The 17653-nt window shown below is 34.0% G+C and overlaps 1 protein-coding gene across 1 annotated transcript in view; it reads right to left on the bottom strand.

Annotated features, from left to right (window-relative positions):
- The window catches only part of STXBP5L (syntaxin binding protein 5L), a 412846-nt gene extending 395459 nt beyond the window's left edge, over nt 1–17387 (bottom strand). Inside the window, exons 1-2 of the mRNA XM_053565493.1 lie at nt 17291–17387; nt 16019–16215 (exon numbers count right to left, since the gene is read on the bottom strand). Of these exons, the coding sequence (XP_053421468.1) occupies nt 16019–16207 (189 nt within the window). The 5' untranslated portion in view covers nt 16208–16215; nt 17291–17387. The remainder of the gene's footprint in view (nt 1–16018; nt 16216–17290) is intronic.
- Between the last annotated feature and the right edge of the window lie 266 nt (nt 17388–17653).

Raw genomic sequence — 17653 nt, 5'->3', positions numbered from 1 at the left:
ACAAATACATGTTCGAATGAGAGAAAAGCTAAATTATATTCAAATGGTGGGGAGGGGTTGGGTAAGTTCCCACCCAAAGGGTACATTACATGGGTATATGCAAAGGATACATTGCACAGCTATATGGCACACTTCCTGGGTGAAGGACACAACTACAATGCAGACTTTAACTTTACACAAGCAATTTACATAACCTATTGTACATAACTCCGTAGTAACCTATAATTTAAAAAAATAAAAAATAAAACAATCTTGAACTAAAGAATATGTTTGGTAAACTAAAAAACTGAGCCTCTTAACAGTAGAATAGATCCAGCAAAGGAAAGAATCAATGAACACAAGGACAGGCCATTAGAAAATACACAAAAGAGAAAAAAATAAATAAAAATATGAGGATTACCCACAAGATACAATTAACTCAGAAGACTAAATCTAAAAATTATTGGTATTCAACAAGGAATTGAGCAAGAGCAATGGTTAGAAAGCTTATTCAAAGATAAAGCAGAAGACTTTCCAAAACTTGAGAAAGATAAATATTTAGTTATAGGAAGTTCAGAGAATACCAAACAGATTGAACCTAAATAAGACTACTTGAAAGTATGTGATAATCAAACCCACAAAGGACAAGAACAAAAGATCATAAAGGAGGAAAATAAAAAAATAAATAATATGTAAAGGAGCTTCAATTCATCTGTCAACAGACTTCTCAATAGCAACTATATAGGCCAGGAAGAAGTGATAAGATATTTGTGAAGTACAAAAAGAAAAGAAAAGTACTATAAGAAAAACTGTCATTCGAGAATGGTATATCCAACAAAGATATCCTTCAAATATGCAAAAGAGAGAAGTCTTTCACAGACAAAAAAACAAACAAACAAAAAACAACTGAAAGTATTCACGGATTCACTACCATCAGACCCATCCTAAGAAATGCTAAATGTTGTTATCCCATCTAAAGCAATAAAAATTAACATGTAAAAAGAAATGTTCAAAGGTACAAACCTACTTGTAAAATTAAGTACAGAAACAAACCCCGAATACTCTAATGCTATAATCATGGTGTGCAATCAATTCAAAAATCTAGTATGAAGCCCAAAAGATAAATCTATCACAGATAATGACTACAGCAACCTATTAAGAGACAGGAATATAAAATATGTAAATTGAGAAATATAAAATCAAAACATGGGGAATAATATATACAGTACATAGTTTTTTTTTTACTTTTTCTTTACTTCTAGTCTTTTCCTTGTGATATAAGTTGTAATCTCTTTAAAATAACTTGTTATATCTATGTTTTCTGCAAGCCTTATGGTAACCACAATGGAAGAACCTATAATACATTCCGTGAAAATAAAAAGAAACAATTTAAAACATACTACCAGAGAAAAATCACTTAGCCACAAAGGGAGAGAGGAATAAAAAAGTCACAAAACAACCATAAAATAAGCAAGAAAACAACAGTAGTAAATCCTTACTGATCAGTAATAACACTGAATGTAAATGGATTTAATTCTCTAATTAAAATGCATACAGTGGCTGAATAGATAAAGAAATAAAACAAAAATATAAGCTGTTTAACAAGAAACTCAAACATAGACTGAGAGTGAAAGGGTAGTAGAAGACATTCCATGCAACTGAAAAGTGAAGAAGACCAGAAGTAGCTTTAGCAGGATCAAATAAGATAGACTACAAATCAAAGATTATAAAACAAAACAAAAAAAGTCACGATATAATGTTAAAGGGGTCAATTTAGGAAAAAGACTGTAACAGTTGTAAATACCTATGCAACCAATAACGATCCCAAGTATTTAAAGCAATAAATAATAATCTGAAGTTAGAGAGACTGCAATACAATAATAAGGAATTTCCACTTCATTCTCAGTAATCAATAGAAAATCAACCAGTGGAGTTAAACTACACAACAGACCAAATAGGCCTAACTGACATTTATAAAAGATTTCACCCAATTGCTTTAGAATGCATCAGAACAGACTATTTCTTAGGCCACAGAAAAAAATCTGAACGAATTCAAAAAATAGAAATTATATCAAGTACCTTTTATGACCTCAATGGAATAAAGCTAGAAATCCCTATCAAGAGGAACGCTGAAAACTACACAAACATGTGGAAATTAATATGCTCAAAGATAACCAATGGATCAATGAAGAAATCAAGGAAATTAAGAAATTTCTTGAAACAAATGAAATGAAAATATGACATACCCAAATCTATAGAATACAGTAAAAGCAATTCTAAGAGGGAAGTTTATAGCAATAAACATTATGTCAAAAAAGTAAAAAGATTTTCAATAAACAACCTAATTATGTACTTGAAGGACACAAGAACAACCCAAATCCAAACTTAGTAGAGAAAAGAAATAATAGAGATCCTAGAAGAAATAAATTGAGAACAAAAAATTACAGAAAATAAAATAAAAAGTTGGTTTTTTAAAGATAAACAAAATCAACAAACTTTTACCCAGACTAAGGAAAAAAACCCAAATAAATAAAACCAGAGGTGAAAAAGCATACATAACAATGAGGCCACAAAAATACTAAGAATCACTAAAGACCATTATGAACAGCTATATACCTATAAACTGGAAGATCTAAAAGAAATAGATAAAGTCCTGGATGCATATAAAATCTACCCAAAGTGAACTATGAAGAAACAGAAAACCTCAACAAACCAATAACACATAAGGAGATTGAAACAGTAATAACAAGTCTCCCGTCAAAGAAAAGCCCAGGACCTCACAGTTTCACCAAACATTTAAAGAAGAATTAACAGCAATTCTACTCAAAGTCTTCAGAAAGTTGAAGAGGGAGAAATACTTCCAAACTCATTCTAAGAGGCAGGCATTAACTTGATACCAAAATAAAAAAAAAAAATTAAACTGCAGGCTGTATGCCTAATAAACATAAATGTAAAAATCTTCAACAAAATACTATCAAACTAAATTCAAAAACACATTAAAAAGATTATTCACCAAATGTTTTCATCCCAGGGATGCAAGGATGGTTCAGTATATCAAATCAACAAATGTGCTACATCACATGAATAGACTCAATAACAAAAACCATACAATCATTTTAACAGACGCTTAAAAGGCATGCAATAAAGTTCAATATTCTTTTATGATAAAAACCCTCAAAAAACTGGGTAGAATAGGAACATATTTCAAAATAATAAAGGCTATACACGAGAACCCCACAGCTAACATTGTACCAAACAGGAAACAATTGAAAACTTTTCCTCCAAGATCTGGAACAGGACAAGGATACCCACTTTCACCACTTCTATTCAACATACTATTGGAATTCCTGGCCAGAACAATTATACAAGAGAAAGAAATAAAGAGCATCCGAACTGGAAGGAAGAAGTCAAATGAGTTAGTTCATAGATGATATAATTCTTAGAGAAATCCACAGACCCCTCCAAAAAAAGAAAAAAACTCTGTTAGAACTGATAAATGAATTCAATGAAGTTGCAGGATACAAAATCAACATACGAAAATTATTAGTATTTATATATGCCAACAGTGAACAATCTGAAACAGAAATCAAGAAAGCAATTCCATTTATAATAGCTACAAAGAGTATAAAATATCTAGGGATCATTTTAACCAAAGAAATGAAAGATCTATGGGAGGAAAACTATAAAACACTGCTGAAAGAAATAAAAGAGGACACCAAAAAAGGGAAACATATTTCATGCTTGCTGTTAAAATGACAATTTTACCCCAGCAATTCACCAATTTAATGCAATCTCTATCAAAATATCTATGACATCCTTCACATAAATAGAAAAAAAATCCTAAAATATCTATGGAATCACAAAAGACCCAGAATAGCCAAAGTCATGGGGGGCAAAAAGAATAAAGGTGGAGGAATCACATTATCTGACTTCAAATTATACCACAAAGCTACAGCAACCAAAGCAGCATGGAACTAGCATAAAAACACACAGAGAGAACAATAGAACAGATTAAATAACCAAGAATAGATCCATTTATTTATAGCCATCTCATTTTTGACAAAGACACCAAGAACACACAAAGGGGCAAGGAAAGTCTTTCTATAAATAGTGCTGGGAAAACAGGATAGCTATGTGTAGAAGAATGAAACTAGACCACTATCTCTCACCATATATTAACACCAAATCAAAACGGATTTAAGACAAGCATGCTTATGTTTATTGCATCACTACTGACATTAGTCAAATATGGCATCAACCTAAATGTACATTTGTGGATGAGAAGATAAAGAAAATGTGGTGGCTGGGCATGGTGACTCATACCTGTAATCCTTGCCCTCTGAGAGGCTGAGGTGGCTGAGGAGTTTGAGACCAGCATGAGCAACAGCAATACCAGGTCTCTACTAAAAACAGAAAAAAAAATAGCTAGGCATTGTGGCGGGTGCCTGTAATCTCAGCTACTTGGAAGACTGAGGCAAGAGGATCACTTCAGTGCAAGAGTTTGAGGTTGCTGTGAGCTATGAAGATGCCATGGCACTTTATCCAGTGGCATGCTGTCTCAAAAAAAAAAAAAAAAGTGGTATCATATATACACATGAAATATTATTTAGCCATAAAAAAGAATGAAATCTTGTCGTGTGCCACAATATGAATGAAAATGGAAGTTATTATGCTAAGCAAAATAATCCAAGCTCAGAGATAAATTTTTGCATGTTCTCGCTTATTATGTGGGAGCTAAAAAAGTGGACCTCATAAAGATACAGTAAATTGGTGGTTATCAGAGGCTGGCAAGTCGGGGAGATGAGACAGGCTTGAAGATAGGTTGATTGGATTCAAATTCATATACAGTCTGATAGACTGAATAAGACCTATGTTAAATAGATCAGTAGGGTGACTATAACTTACAGTAATCTATTGGAAATTGCAAAATAACGAAGAGAATAATTTGTTTAAAGCATAAAGAAAAGACAAATATTTAAGGTAATGGATATTGCAATTAAGACTAAATAAGACCTATGTTAAATAGATCAGTAGGGTGACTATAACTTACAGTAATCTATTGGACACCGTAAAATAACTAGAAGAGAATAATTTGTTTAAGCATAAAGAAAAGACAAATATTTAAGGTAATGGATATCGCAATTATACTAATTTGATTATTGCAAATATATGTATATTATCACATATACCCTCAAAGTATATACATCTATTATGTACCAAGAAAAAAATAAATTTTAAGAAAGCCAAAAGTACAAGTCACTTTTCCCCCCAAATTTTAAAGAGAATTAGAGAGTATCATTTATCAGAGAACAAAAAAGGTTGATTTGAAGATAATTCTTTGGTAACTATACTTAGCAGAACAAGATTAAACACTTTTCAATCCTTTCAACAAGTATTTGGTGACCAAAAGAGAAACTGTGACTTAAGAGTTATTTTGGAATGTTAATAGTCCCAATCAGAGTATTAAACTTGTTAGGGGAATTAAACTGTGACATAAGAAATTTTTTAGACATTTTCCAAGTTCTTTTATTTTAGAATAAAGGATATTTTAGCCAAGAAGATAAAAATTTAATGTAAGCAAAGGACAAAAGAGATTGACAGTAAATTTAATCATTAAGTATACAGATTATACGAGGAAATTTTGTTGATTTTGTTTCATGTGGTATTGAATGGTAATGGTATTTGGGGTTACATTACAAAATGCAAGGAGAAAAAAGTCCTTATCTGAGCTCTAAAGTTTTTACAGATGAGATGGTACAATGTCTAAGATTTGCATTAAGTTAATGAAATGGGAAAATAGTAAATAAGAAAATATAAATGAGCTAGAATATAAAACCTGATTACTATTGAAACTGGGGGTTCATTATGCTATCTTTCCATTCCTACGTGTTTAAAATTTTTCATAAAATAAATAAAAAACAAAAACCAGTGAGAGTGATGAACATCTTGGTGGTAAACAGAATAACAGCCCCCAAAGAACCTGTGAAAACATTAGATTATACTGCAAAGGGCAATTAAGGTTGCAGATAGAATGAAGGTTGCTGATCAATTGACTTTGAAATGAGATTAACCTGGATTATCCTGGTGAGTGCAAAGTAATCATAAACATCCTTAAATGTGGAAGAGAGAGGAAGGAAAGTCAACATCAGAATGGTAACGTGGAAAAGATCAATTATCCGTAGCTGACTTTGAAGATGGAAGGGAGCCACCAGCCAAGGAATTGTGAGTAGCTTCTAAAAGCTGCAAAGTCAAGAAAACAAAATCTCCCTTAAAGCCCCAGAAAGGAATGCATCCCTGCCAATATATTGATTTTAGTCCAGTAACACCTATTTCATACTATGTCATTTTAAATCCATAAATTTTTGGTAACTGTTGAAGCAGCCATAGGAAACAAATACAATCTCCTAGCGGAAGCACCTATTTTTATTTACCTGAAGGAGATAAAGCACAAATTTTACTGAGAATAAAAATATGTATTCTTACTGAGTAAAGAAAAAAATTCCAAATGAGATACCCTTACTATTTCATTTCATTTATTAATTTTTAGAGATGGGGTCTCGCTATGTTGCCCATGCTATAGTGCAGTGGCTATTTACCATCATAGCGCACTACAACCTTGAACCCTGGTCTCAAGGGATCCTCCTACCTCAGCCTCCTCAGTAGCTGGGGCTACAGGCATGTGCCACTGTGCCCACTCTTTACTATTTTAAAAAGCAAATCTATTTCTCGCCCTACCTTTCCCTTTCTGGTAGCCTCAGTTGCTTTTCTGTTGCTTAACTCCATTCACACCCCACAATGTACCAAAATGACATCAGAATTTACCACACACGAGTCACTATGAAAGCTTTGAGATACACAAATATCAAGAAACATACATGCTAGGCAAACAGAAACAAATGAAACCTTCCCAGCAACACCAGTAAGCCAAGCAAGTTGAAACTTACACCAGTGGGTGAGAAAGTACACTGTTGACTGTCTCACCACTTTTTTTTTATATAAAATCAATTCCTCACACATCTAATCTACATTAGCTCTCATTCTACCCATTCTATCCTCTTTTGCAGTGTAACCTTAATTATATCCATCACCTTACTAAAAATATTTTTATCCTAATCAACTTCCTCTTAATCTAATTCAGTTGTCTCTACAGTGTTGAGGGGTTTGCTTGTTGCTTTGAAACTGTTTGTTTTTACCATCCTTGAATTCCCTGCAATAAAGAGATACACCTAAATTTCTCTATTCTTTAATATTGTTTATGAAGAAAGCTTGATATTACGTGCTTCTACTCTTGAGTTTTCCTCATATTATTCTGTTACATTTTCCTTGTCTCCTTTGCTAGCTTTATATTTTCAATCTGTTTAGGTGTTTACCAACGGTAAGCATTTTCCAAGACTCAATCTAACTTTTCAGTTTACTGTATACTACAGATTTTCAAACATTTTTGGTTTATATATTTATATACAGGTTTTTAGTGAACTAACAAGGAACAAATTTTCCAAGACTCAATCTAACTTTTCAGTTTACTGTATACTACAGATTTTCAAACATTTTTGGTTTATATATTTATATACAGGTTTTTAGTCAACTAACAATGAACAAATTAGACTTCATATTAAGTAATCCAATCAATTTTTTGTCCATGTGACTAATTATATTGTGTTCATTTTGGCAAAATATCAGATTTTTAATGTCATTGGAATTTAGAACAGAAGAGAAAACAGAAATATAAGACTTTTATCTAGCTACTAATCTTTACTTTCTAAATAGCTATTAATCTCTCAGGAGAACTGACCCATTTATACTTTTTGCATGGCGATTTGTATTTTCAAATTAAATATCATATGGGCAAAGTAAAAAAAAAATAGCTATTAATCTTTACTTTCTAAATCAAGGTATTTAATTTGCATCTAAAACCACAATTACAAAATGATCAGGTTTTTTGTTCCTTTTTTTATGAGGAGGACTAGGGACAATCAATTTAATTATTATAAAATGCACATGTAATAAGATATTGATTTTTGCTATTGTCATAATAAGCAAAATATCCTCTAAACAATAAACATGTCAAAATATCTTCTTACTGTATTCCTTCAGTACTATGAATGCTTCATTTAACCAAGCCCTCCCCAGGTATCATAGTTGGCCTATTAGGTACTTTTTGGAGGTCTTACATGCTATTCTTTACAACTACTTTCTCTAAATCCTTTAAATATGATTTGATTTTGCTTTTCTAAAACTTAATCACTGATTTTCTGCTAGTCCTTATAAATAAATTTTACTATTAACTAGAAAATTATTAATGATTACTCAGTATACTTAAAACAAAAACAACAGTGTACTATACAATTAAAAGATTAGATGTATTTCAAATATTAGAAAGAATTAAGAAAAGTCATCCTCTTTTTTAAATTTATTAAGAAAATAACTGTCACTACAAAAAGAGGCTTTTATAAAGATCACTATTTTGACACTGAAGTAGGAATAAATACAAAAAGAGGCTTTTATAAAGATCACTATTTTGACACTGAAGTAGGAATAAAAAGATCAAAGTTATTCTTATAAGAAATACAGTAGAACCTCCACCTCCCTACATTGACCACCTCTAGGTAATCTAATTTTCACAGATTAGTCATGCACTACATGTACATATCAGTACAGTAGGCCTAGTTTCTTTCTTTCTTTCTTTCTTTTTTTTTTTGTAGGCCTAGTTTCTTATGTTAACCACCTTTATATGTTGACCAGTGAGTTACTGTCTCTTGGGTGGGCAACTTCCAGAGGTTCTACTGTAAAACTTAATTTAAAAGGTTAAAGCAGAGTTTCTACTTGAGATTTTATGAACATAGTCAAAATTATTGCTGTTAAACTAATATATAAGTAGTTTTATATAATTATAATATAAGAAATCAATATAATCACCCTATTTAAAAGTTAACTTTGAAACTTAATCCCATGATTTTTCACACAGGCACATCCTTAAATGAAAGCAGAAGGTTATCTGTGGAAATGTACTAAAATCTTAAGAAATGGGAATTTGGTTTAACCACTACTAATGATCCTATAGGCAAACACACTTGAAAATTACATAAGAATTTAAATTAGTTTCATATTAAGATACACTAAGTGAGACCAACAACCCAATTTGCTGACAAATACTAGCACCAAAGGACTTTTTGTGAGAAAACATGATTGTTCTCTATGGTAACTCTAAAAAATCATAAACTTATTTCCTACACGTCTATAATCCCTTGAGTCTGCCCCTACAACTTCATGCTCTCATGATAAGCAAAGCAGGGAGGAGCCTAGAGTACCAAATAATCTAGCTTTGGTTTCTGGTTCTTAAAATTTTTTTTAATTTTTATTTGTTTTGACTCTTAAGCTTATAAACATATCAATCTTATAAAAGGTAACTTAGTTCTTCCTGGTTTACCTCCATTACCATTTTTTAAAATGCCCATCCTCAACTGTCCTTTTTGGTGACAAGAGCATAAAGTCATTGCCAGATGCTATATCTATAATTAGTTATCCTACAGCATCAACTTTACCACCTTTTATTCTACCAGTTTGTAAGTATAGAAATGAGACAAGTTAGAAAAAGAAATGAGACAAGTCTACACTTCTCAGAGAATCTTCTATTATTCCTTTTATGGATGAAAACTCCAGAAATGTAGAACTTTACTAGTTACAGAACAGCTCAGGTAAAGTGATATGAAATCAGAGGATGTGAAGACAATGGAAATCTTGAGGCAGACCTAGTATTCAGGAATATGTGGGCACTTAATCTCCTTTCAGCTTCCAGTGTCCTGAAAGGCCCAACTCTCTGCAGGCCATACCTGTTTCTGATTTTATAAGTATTTACTTGGGAAAATCTGATATTATGTCTGTTATAAATCTTATTTATAATGATTATAAATCCATTTCCCAGCAGAAATTGTACTAGTTATCTACATGTTGTCTCTGACATCACTACCATTTATAAAGACAGATATAAATGTTTAGAAATAGTGAGTTGGCTAACTTGAGTTCCTTCAGTGCTTTGGGGTTTATGTCATTTTGTTCTATCTATTTTTGCCTATTTTGTTATGTCTAGTCTAGAACATCCCACATGTTCATCACTGTCAATTTAATATTTCTGAATTATTCCCCCCCAAAGATCATTTAGAAACAGGAATGTTCCTACTATCTCCCTCAATAAAAACTTAATTTGACTAAATCTTTCTATAATCTTCCTTTCCACATCTTTTTGAAAATTAAATACCACATTCCTAAAGTGGTTTTACTCTTTCACTAGATGATTTCCTCTACATAATATAAAATTTATTACATAAAAATATCTCCAAGAAGCTATTCAAAATAACATATAGGTTGCTCTTACCATACCACTATCAGCATCCTTATTCTTCTTTATTCATTTATTCAAAAAATATTTGACTGCCTTCTGTATGGCAGGTACTGCTCTACACATCAAACAGATGAGAACAAAATAAAGCCTTGCCTTCATGCAGTTTACATGCTAATGAAAGAAACAAAATGTAAATATATAATTTAATAATACATAGTTTTAAATATTACCAAGAAATGTAATCAGGATAAGGGTAGACGATAAAGTGGGTGAGCAGTGGTCAATGAGGACCCCTCTGAGAAGGTAATAATTGAATTAAGAACTGAAAAATGTGAAGAGCAAGTAAGGTGAAGGAAGGAAGTAATTATTTGGGAATGTGGTGAATAGACTATTTCAGGTAAAAAGAATAGCAAATGCAAAAACCACGAGGCAGGACTCATGTCTTTGAAACAGTAAGAAGGCCATTGAAGTTGTGGAGACTAAATAATAGAAAGCCACAGTTTGCAAGAGGGACTTTACCTAACAATTGCAATCAGTGTAACCTGGCTTATTGTACCCTCAATGAATCCCCAACAATAAAAAATAAATAAATAAATAAATAAAAATGTGCTTATTAGAAAATTTAAAAATATACAAAAATAAAATAAAATAAAAAAAAGAAAGAAAATTAAAAAAAAAAAAAAAAAAGAAAGCCACAGTTGAAATTAAAGTTTTTTCAAGGGCCAAATCATTTAGGGCTTTGTAAGATGTAATAGGACTTATGATTTTATTTTTCAGAAAAATGTGAGCCAGGGAGAGTTTTGAACAGGAATGAAATATGATATGAATTGTAAAAGAATTCTTCTACATATTAAGACTGTAGATAAAGCCTGAGAAAAAGCAAGGAGAATACTTCGGCTATACAGTAGTAGTCCAGGCAAGAGATATTGGAGGGTTGGTTCAGGGTAGCAGTGGTGGAGGAAAAGAAATGTAATCATTTTGGGGATATAGTCTGAAGGAAGAGTAAACAGAATAATCTTGACCTTCTCAAAATATCTATGTTTCTTGAGAAATTTATCATATTACTTTTTCTAAAAAATAAGACAGATGAAGCAAAAAAAAAAAAAAAATGGATTTAAGAATTGAAGAACAGAGTGTTAAAGCTATGTCTCTTACCAATGTGAAGACCTAGGATACCACTTAAATTCTCTGGCCTAAAAATGACTTATCAGGAAAATTAAAATATTAACATATTCTTTGCCTTGCCTTATGGTTACTGTATAGGTCAAATGGGATATCTTACAGATGTAGCTTTCTAAACTAATTTTAACTTAGTTAATTTCCTAGCTAAAGAAAAATTCTCCATTCTATTTGCATAATAAAACATACAGATGGATATAAGTGGTTCACTGAATGCATAAAAGTAGTAAAATACTCTCTAGCTAAAATGCCCACATTCATAACAATGTACTTACAAAAAACCAAAAACAATCAAAAGTAAATAAATAAATAAATAAAATACCCACATTCTCCTGCTCCCAGCCTAATTAGGTGTGGGTCAGTTAACTACAGGGATAAAAAAATGTATATAATATATACAGTCATGCGCCATGTGATGACATTCAATGGTGGACTGCATATATAATGATAGTTCCATAAGATTGTAATGTACCTGAAAACTTCCTATCACCCAGTGACACTATAGGAATGTAGTACAATGCATTACTCATGTGTTTGTGGTGATGTTTATGTAAACAAAGCTTCTGCACTGCCCATTGTATAAAAGTGTACAGTAATGTTCTAGGCCTTCATATTCACTCACCACTCACTCACTCCCTGAGTCACTCAAAGCAACTTCCAGTCCCGCAAGCTCCACTCATGGTAAGTACCCTAAACAGGTGTACCACTTTTTATCTTTTATACTGTGTTTTTACTGTACCTTCTCTATATTTACATAGATTTAGATACACAAATACTTGCCATTGTGTTACAATTGTCTAAATATTCAATACAACAGCATGGTGTGTGTAATTATACTCTGTGATGTTGACACAATGATAGAATTGCCTGATAATGCATTTCTTATAATGTATCACTGTTAAACAATACATGACTGTCTGTATAATCTAGAGAATTTGACATTGGTTTGCCTCAAAAGAATGTAAGTTCTTACTCTATATAAACCAAAACTGAAAATTGTACATATGAATTTGGGCTGCCTTATGGAAGAGCAGGTCATACAGAACTCGGAACAGAGAATCAATACGCAACAAAAATCTTGGTCATTTACCAAGTGATTTGTAAAATGATGTATATTTAAATGTTTGACATATATCATTAATAGCTTTCTATTTTAAACTGTGTTCAATTAATCAACCAACCTTGTATATAATGCTTCATTCATTTAAAAAGTATGTTGAGTGCCTATTATGTATAATGGTTCTCAACACTGACTATCAGAATCTCCCACAGGGCCTTTTTTAAAAAAATGCGAAGGCCTAGGACCCAACCCTAGAGATTCTGATCCTCTAAGACTCAAGTCATATTGAAAATCTCTCTTAGATGGCCAGTGTTGAGAACAATTAGCCTGCTAAGTAGTGGACATGCAATGATAACAAAACAAAATAAAGGAAAAAAATATATTTCCTTCTCAAAGAGTTCATAGTATAAAGTCAGTGAGAGATATTTTAAAAATATTTTTAATTACAAGGTGCTAAATCCACACTATAGGTAAATGCCAGGTGATATAGGAAAACAGAGAAGAGGGGAAACAATAACCCTGGTGGATAGATGAGAAGGCAGTAGTCAAGAGTTGGTCTCATGGAGGTGATGTTTGAACTATGAGGTAAACAGTAACTGGAAGTTCTCCAGTTATATGAAAGATGGAAAAGGCGTTCTGTTCTGAGTAAAAGTATTTAAATGTGAGAAAATATGGTGCTTTTAGGGAATGTTGTATTCCTAGGGAATCAAGGAAATGATAATGGAAGTTCACTCCTAAAAGGAACGATATACATATCAAGTCACGCAGTTTGAAAATCATTATATATAAGCAGTGATTTCAAAATATGTTTCATAGAATTCAAGTTCAGGAAAGACAGTTCATATATTTCATAAATACCTGAACAACAAGGGCACTCAAATGCATACATAGTGTACTTAAAACAGATTACAGTAACCTGATGAATTAACTTGTTTTTTGCTGACCTTGAACCAAAGCTGCTTCTGCCATTTCTGACGTTTTGATCACTGTGTATGTGTGGTGTATCATTGATTATGAAGGTTTTATGATTATGTAGCTTTATAATTTAACTTTTTAAGACGAATATCCTACTACTTATATATGGATGATATTGTATAATAAAAAACAAATATAAAATTATTATTGACTGTATAATTTATTTTATAATTTATAAAACAAATATGTGCCAATAAACTATCATATTTATTTGTTTTAATAGATGTTATCTGCTAGAGTTTCATATAAGACTTTTGTTTAAAGAGCATTACTGCTCTAGAGCAATCTACAAGAATTTTGGCAGTAAAATGATATAATTAACATTGTGTTTGAAAATAACTATCATTATAACAAGCTGAAATATTATAAGGTAAAACAAGAAGTGAGAAGATCAATTAGGAAGTGACTTCAAGATACCAATGAGAAAATAATGGAATGAATAAGTACTGGTGGAATGGAAAAAGGCACAAATTTCAGAATAGCAAGGCACCAGAATAGATAAGATTTGATGACTGATCAGATAATAAAGAGGAGGATAGTTTATAAAAGAGCAGAGTTTTTATATTCTGGCCATGTTAATAACGTAAAAGTACACAGAAGGTGCCAACTCCTTAGTACTCAGAATAGAATGTTCTTTGCACATTTAATCAGTGAGTCTAGATAAAGTCCCCATGTCAGTAACAGTTCTAATTTTGGAATTTCTTTAATCCATTTTTATATAGACCAGGTAATCTATATAGCCAATCTTCCCAATTTTTTTTTTTTTTAGTTAAGGAGAGTAGAAACACTTATTTCTATCCTGCAAGAGTAGAAATCAAGGCTCAAGGGAGATAATAACTTGCCTATGATTATATGGCTGCCAAGTGGCAGAGCTTTAAATAAAACACAAATTATCTGTTTCCTAGGGTAATATTCTTCCTACTATGCAATATGTTTTTAAAGTAGTATATGTTTAACTTCTGCCATGTCCCATGGCTAACTCTTGTCTAAATAAATAGAAAGATGACTACATAGTCCATTTTCTTCTTTTGAATTTACCCATTTCCCTGAAAAATTAAATTTTTGTATTTAAAACCTTCTCTACCAGCTTTATAACCTCAACAGCACAATGCCATTCTGCTTCAGTATCTTTTCTATACCAATTTTACATCCACTAAAATTCTCCTGTATCATTATCACATCTACAAATTGAATTTGGAAATTTTTTCCAGAATCTGAGAATGAAAATAGCAGTATGTCAAAGATTTAAAAGTCAGGGCAAAATTTCCATGCATAGCAGTGCAAATTTGGCCTCCAGGGCCCTTTTACACATTCATCTGACTACTATTAAGCCCTCCCCTAATCTTACAGAATATCTGTTTCCCATTGAGGAAAAAAAATCACTGTTGTATAGAAATTTCACAGGGTAGGTTAAAATTTAATCTGTTTATCAAACCTAAACTTGCTTTTATTTAAACTAATAACTATAGATTTAATGTTTTTATAATGATCCTGCTAGATAGAGGCTAAGGCAATGATTGAAACTTATTATACATCATTTACTACAAAACATTTAATAATTGTTTAGAACTTTTGTAAAAGGGTCAAAATAGTTCGTACTTAATTTCTGTGATTTCACAAGTTTTCTATTTCTTCTTAGTCAAACACATTTATAAATCTATATTCATTTGTATCACATGAATGACTTAGTAGCTTTTTTATTGCGTATATGTCAAAAGCACATTCCAAGGCAATCCAGAAAATGCACAATAAAAATTATAAATCACTTAAGTCAGAAAGTATAACAATATCTCTATGCATAAACACAATGCTTGTTTTGTAAATTCTCATCTTCCCTCCTCATGAGAAACTGCTTATTCATTACAAGTTCAACATCAAAGTATAATTACCTGAAATGTTTTCTTTCTTACTAAAGCAGAACACTGGCTGTTTTTGAGTTTTTACAAGTATTACAAGTTATTCCAAGTATTAAGCCTGTGCATTTGTGTATGTATTTATGAAGGGTTTGAAAATCAATCTGAGAGTGTTTTTATTCAAAAATTTAAATCAATGCCATTGGACACTTTCAAGTAGACATTTATCTACTTAATTCTAGAAACACACTAATAGCTTTATTTACTTTATATATTGAACAGTGAAATAACAATTTCTCTGAATGACAATCCTGGAAACCAAATGACTATTTTCTCCTTCAGTTTTCTACTTATACGTATTAAAAAATTTTGTCCACTATTGGAATGCTTGCAAATTCTACTTTTTATACGTGCTTATTTCCCCTTTAAACTATCGTTGCTTTTTAAGATGACGCTGAGTTGATGCCCAAAATATCTTTATTAATTCAAACTGACCTAACCACAGGCTTTTTCTGCGCCAGACTTTGATGCTGGCATCTCAACAATTTCTAGTCTCTGGTGTGTTTCTCCCCTTTGTCTCCCCACAACAGTGTAATAAAGGAAGAATAGGCCTTATGCCAATTCAAAACTTACCTTGCAAATCTGGAAATACTCTGAAGTCAAGGTTTCCTGGATCTCCTCTCTGAGAACCCCCGCAGTCCCTCCTGGATGTGCAGAACCACTTCCAGCCCCACCACCACTGTTACTGCCACTGCTGCTACCACTGCCAGGGGTGGAGGCAGTTAGACCATCCAAAACTTTTCGGAAATTAAACTTCTTCATTTTAAACACTGTCGAGAAATTCAAAGAACAAGGAAGGGGGTGACTTAATACATGAAATTATACCTGAGCAAAGGCCTTTATCTTTTCATTAAACAAGGCAGTAACAGTCCCAATTTTATGAGCATTGGCTATAACCGACCAGAAAAAAAGTCAGGCTTCATTAGTCAAATTTTAATTCTTAAAAAGCGTATCCTTAAAAAAAATAGATAAATAAAACATAACTCCAAAAGCAACAGTATTCCCTCCTGATAGATCAGCTTTTCTAGCAATTCCAGCTGTAGCTACGCTTTATCAGCATGGGGTAAAAATAAAAGGCAGTGTCATCATCGTCATTAACATTATATCATCATTATTATACAATCAAACCAGAGTCCAACAGACCAACACTCTTTCTTCTTAAGGGAGGGCCTTCCTTCTAAACACTCAGCTCAGAATATTTTATTTTCAGAAAAACAATGTTGGAGGGAGCCGGTATTTACTCTGCCACCACCTTCCGGGCTCTCCCCACATCATCTTCAGTGCACCCTTTTTCCTCAATAGGAAATGGGGGAGAGGCCTTTATTCCCCACCCCTAGCAGCCGGGACCTGAAAACACCTGCCAGTGGCGCACAGGCACAGCCGACCGGAGGGGCGAGCGGCGACGCCAGCTGCCTCTACTTGTCCCTCTACTTCACCCTCCCCCCTCCGATCCCCGTCTCCCCATCTCGTGTCCGCCTCCTTCCTCCTCTGTCTGCTGAGGCCGCTCTCCCCGGAGCGCAGCGGCAGCTCTCGGGGGACTTGAGGCGGCGGCAGCGACGTGCGGCCCGAGTCCCGCCTCAGCCTGCTGGGCGCGCACAGCCGCCTCTCCAGCTGTCCCTCCCCCGGACCGAGCGCCGAGGCGCGGGGCTCTCGTCCGCGGACGCGTGAACACACAAACACCCTCAGACAGACGTTCGCGCGCCCAGCCGGAACGCACACAAACATCCTCACAGAAACACTCGCGCGCGGGTGGTCACACGCACACACACAGGTGTGAGGGAGCAAAGGCTGGACGGCGGCGTCGGCGTCCCAGAGGGATGACTGTCAGTCCCCGGACTTAGGCACCTTCCTCAGACGCCACCGACTGCCTGAAAGCCCGGGAAGCCAACCGCGCGGAGGGAGGCGGGCTCGCCGGCGTCGGTCCAGCCGGGCTGCGGCTGCTTCTCCAGTCCCTCTGGTCTCGGCGCCTGGAGCTCTCCGAGGTCCTAATCGAGCCGGCAAGCTCCACGGCAGGCTCCGCCCTCCCGCCGTGGGAGGCAAGCCCCGCCCCTAACCGGCCCCTCACTCGCCCCGCCCCTCCTGCCTGTGCCGCGCGGGGCTGTGAAAGGGGCGGAGTGCATGGGGATGTCAAAGGGCGGGAGTAGCTTCGGCACCAATCCTACACCAGGTAGGACCAAGCTCCGTGGTTATCGAGGCGCGGAAAAAATT

This window comes from Nycticebus coucang, chromosome 16 (assembly GCF_027406575.1).
Source record: "Nycticebus coucang isolate mNycCou1 chromosome 16, mNycCou1.pri, whole genome shotgun sequence".
NCBI classification, from domain to species: Eukaryota; Metazoa; Chordata; class Mammalia; order Primates; family Lorisidae; genus Nycticebus; species Nycticebus coucang.
The sequence above is the reverse complement of the archived record's forward strand: the minus strand, read 5'-3'. Positions and strand labels throughout refer to the sequence as shown.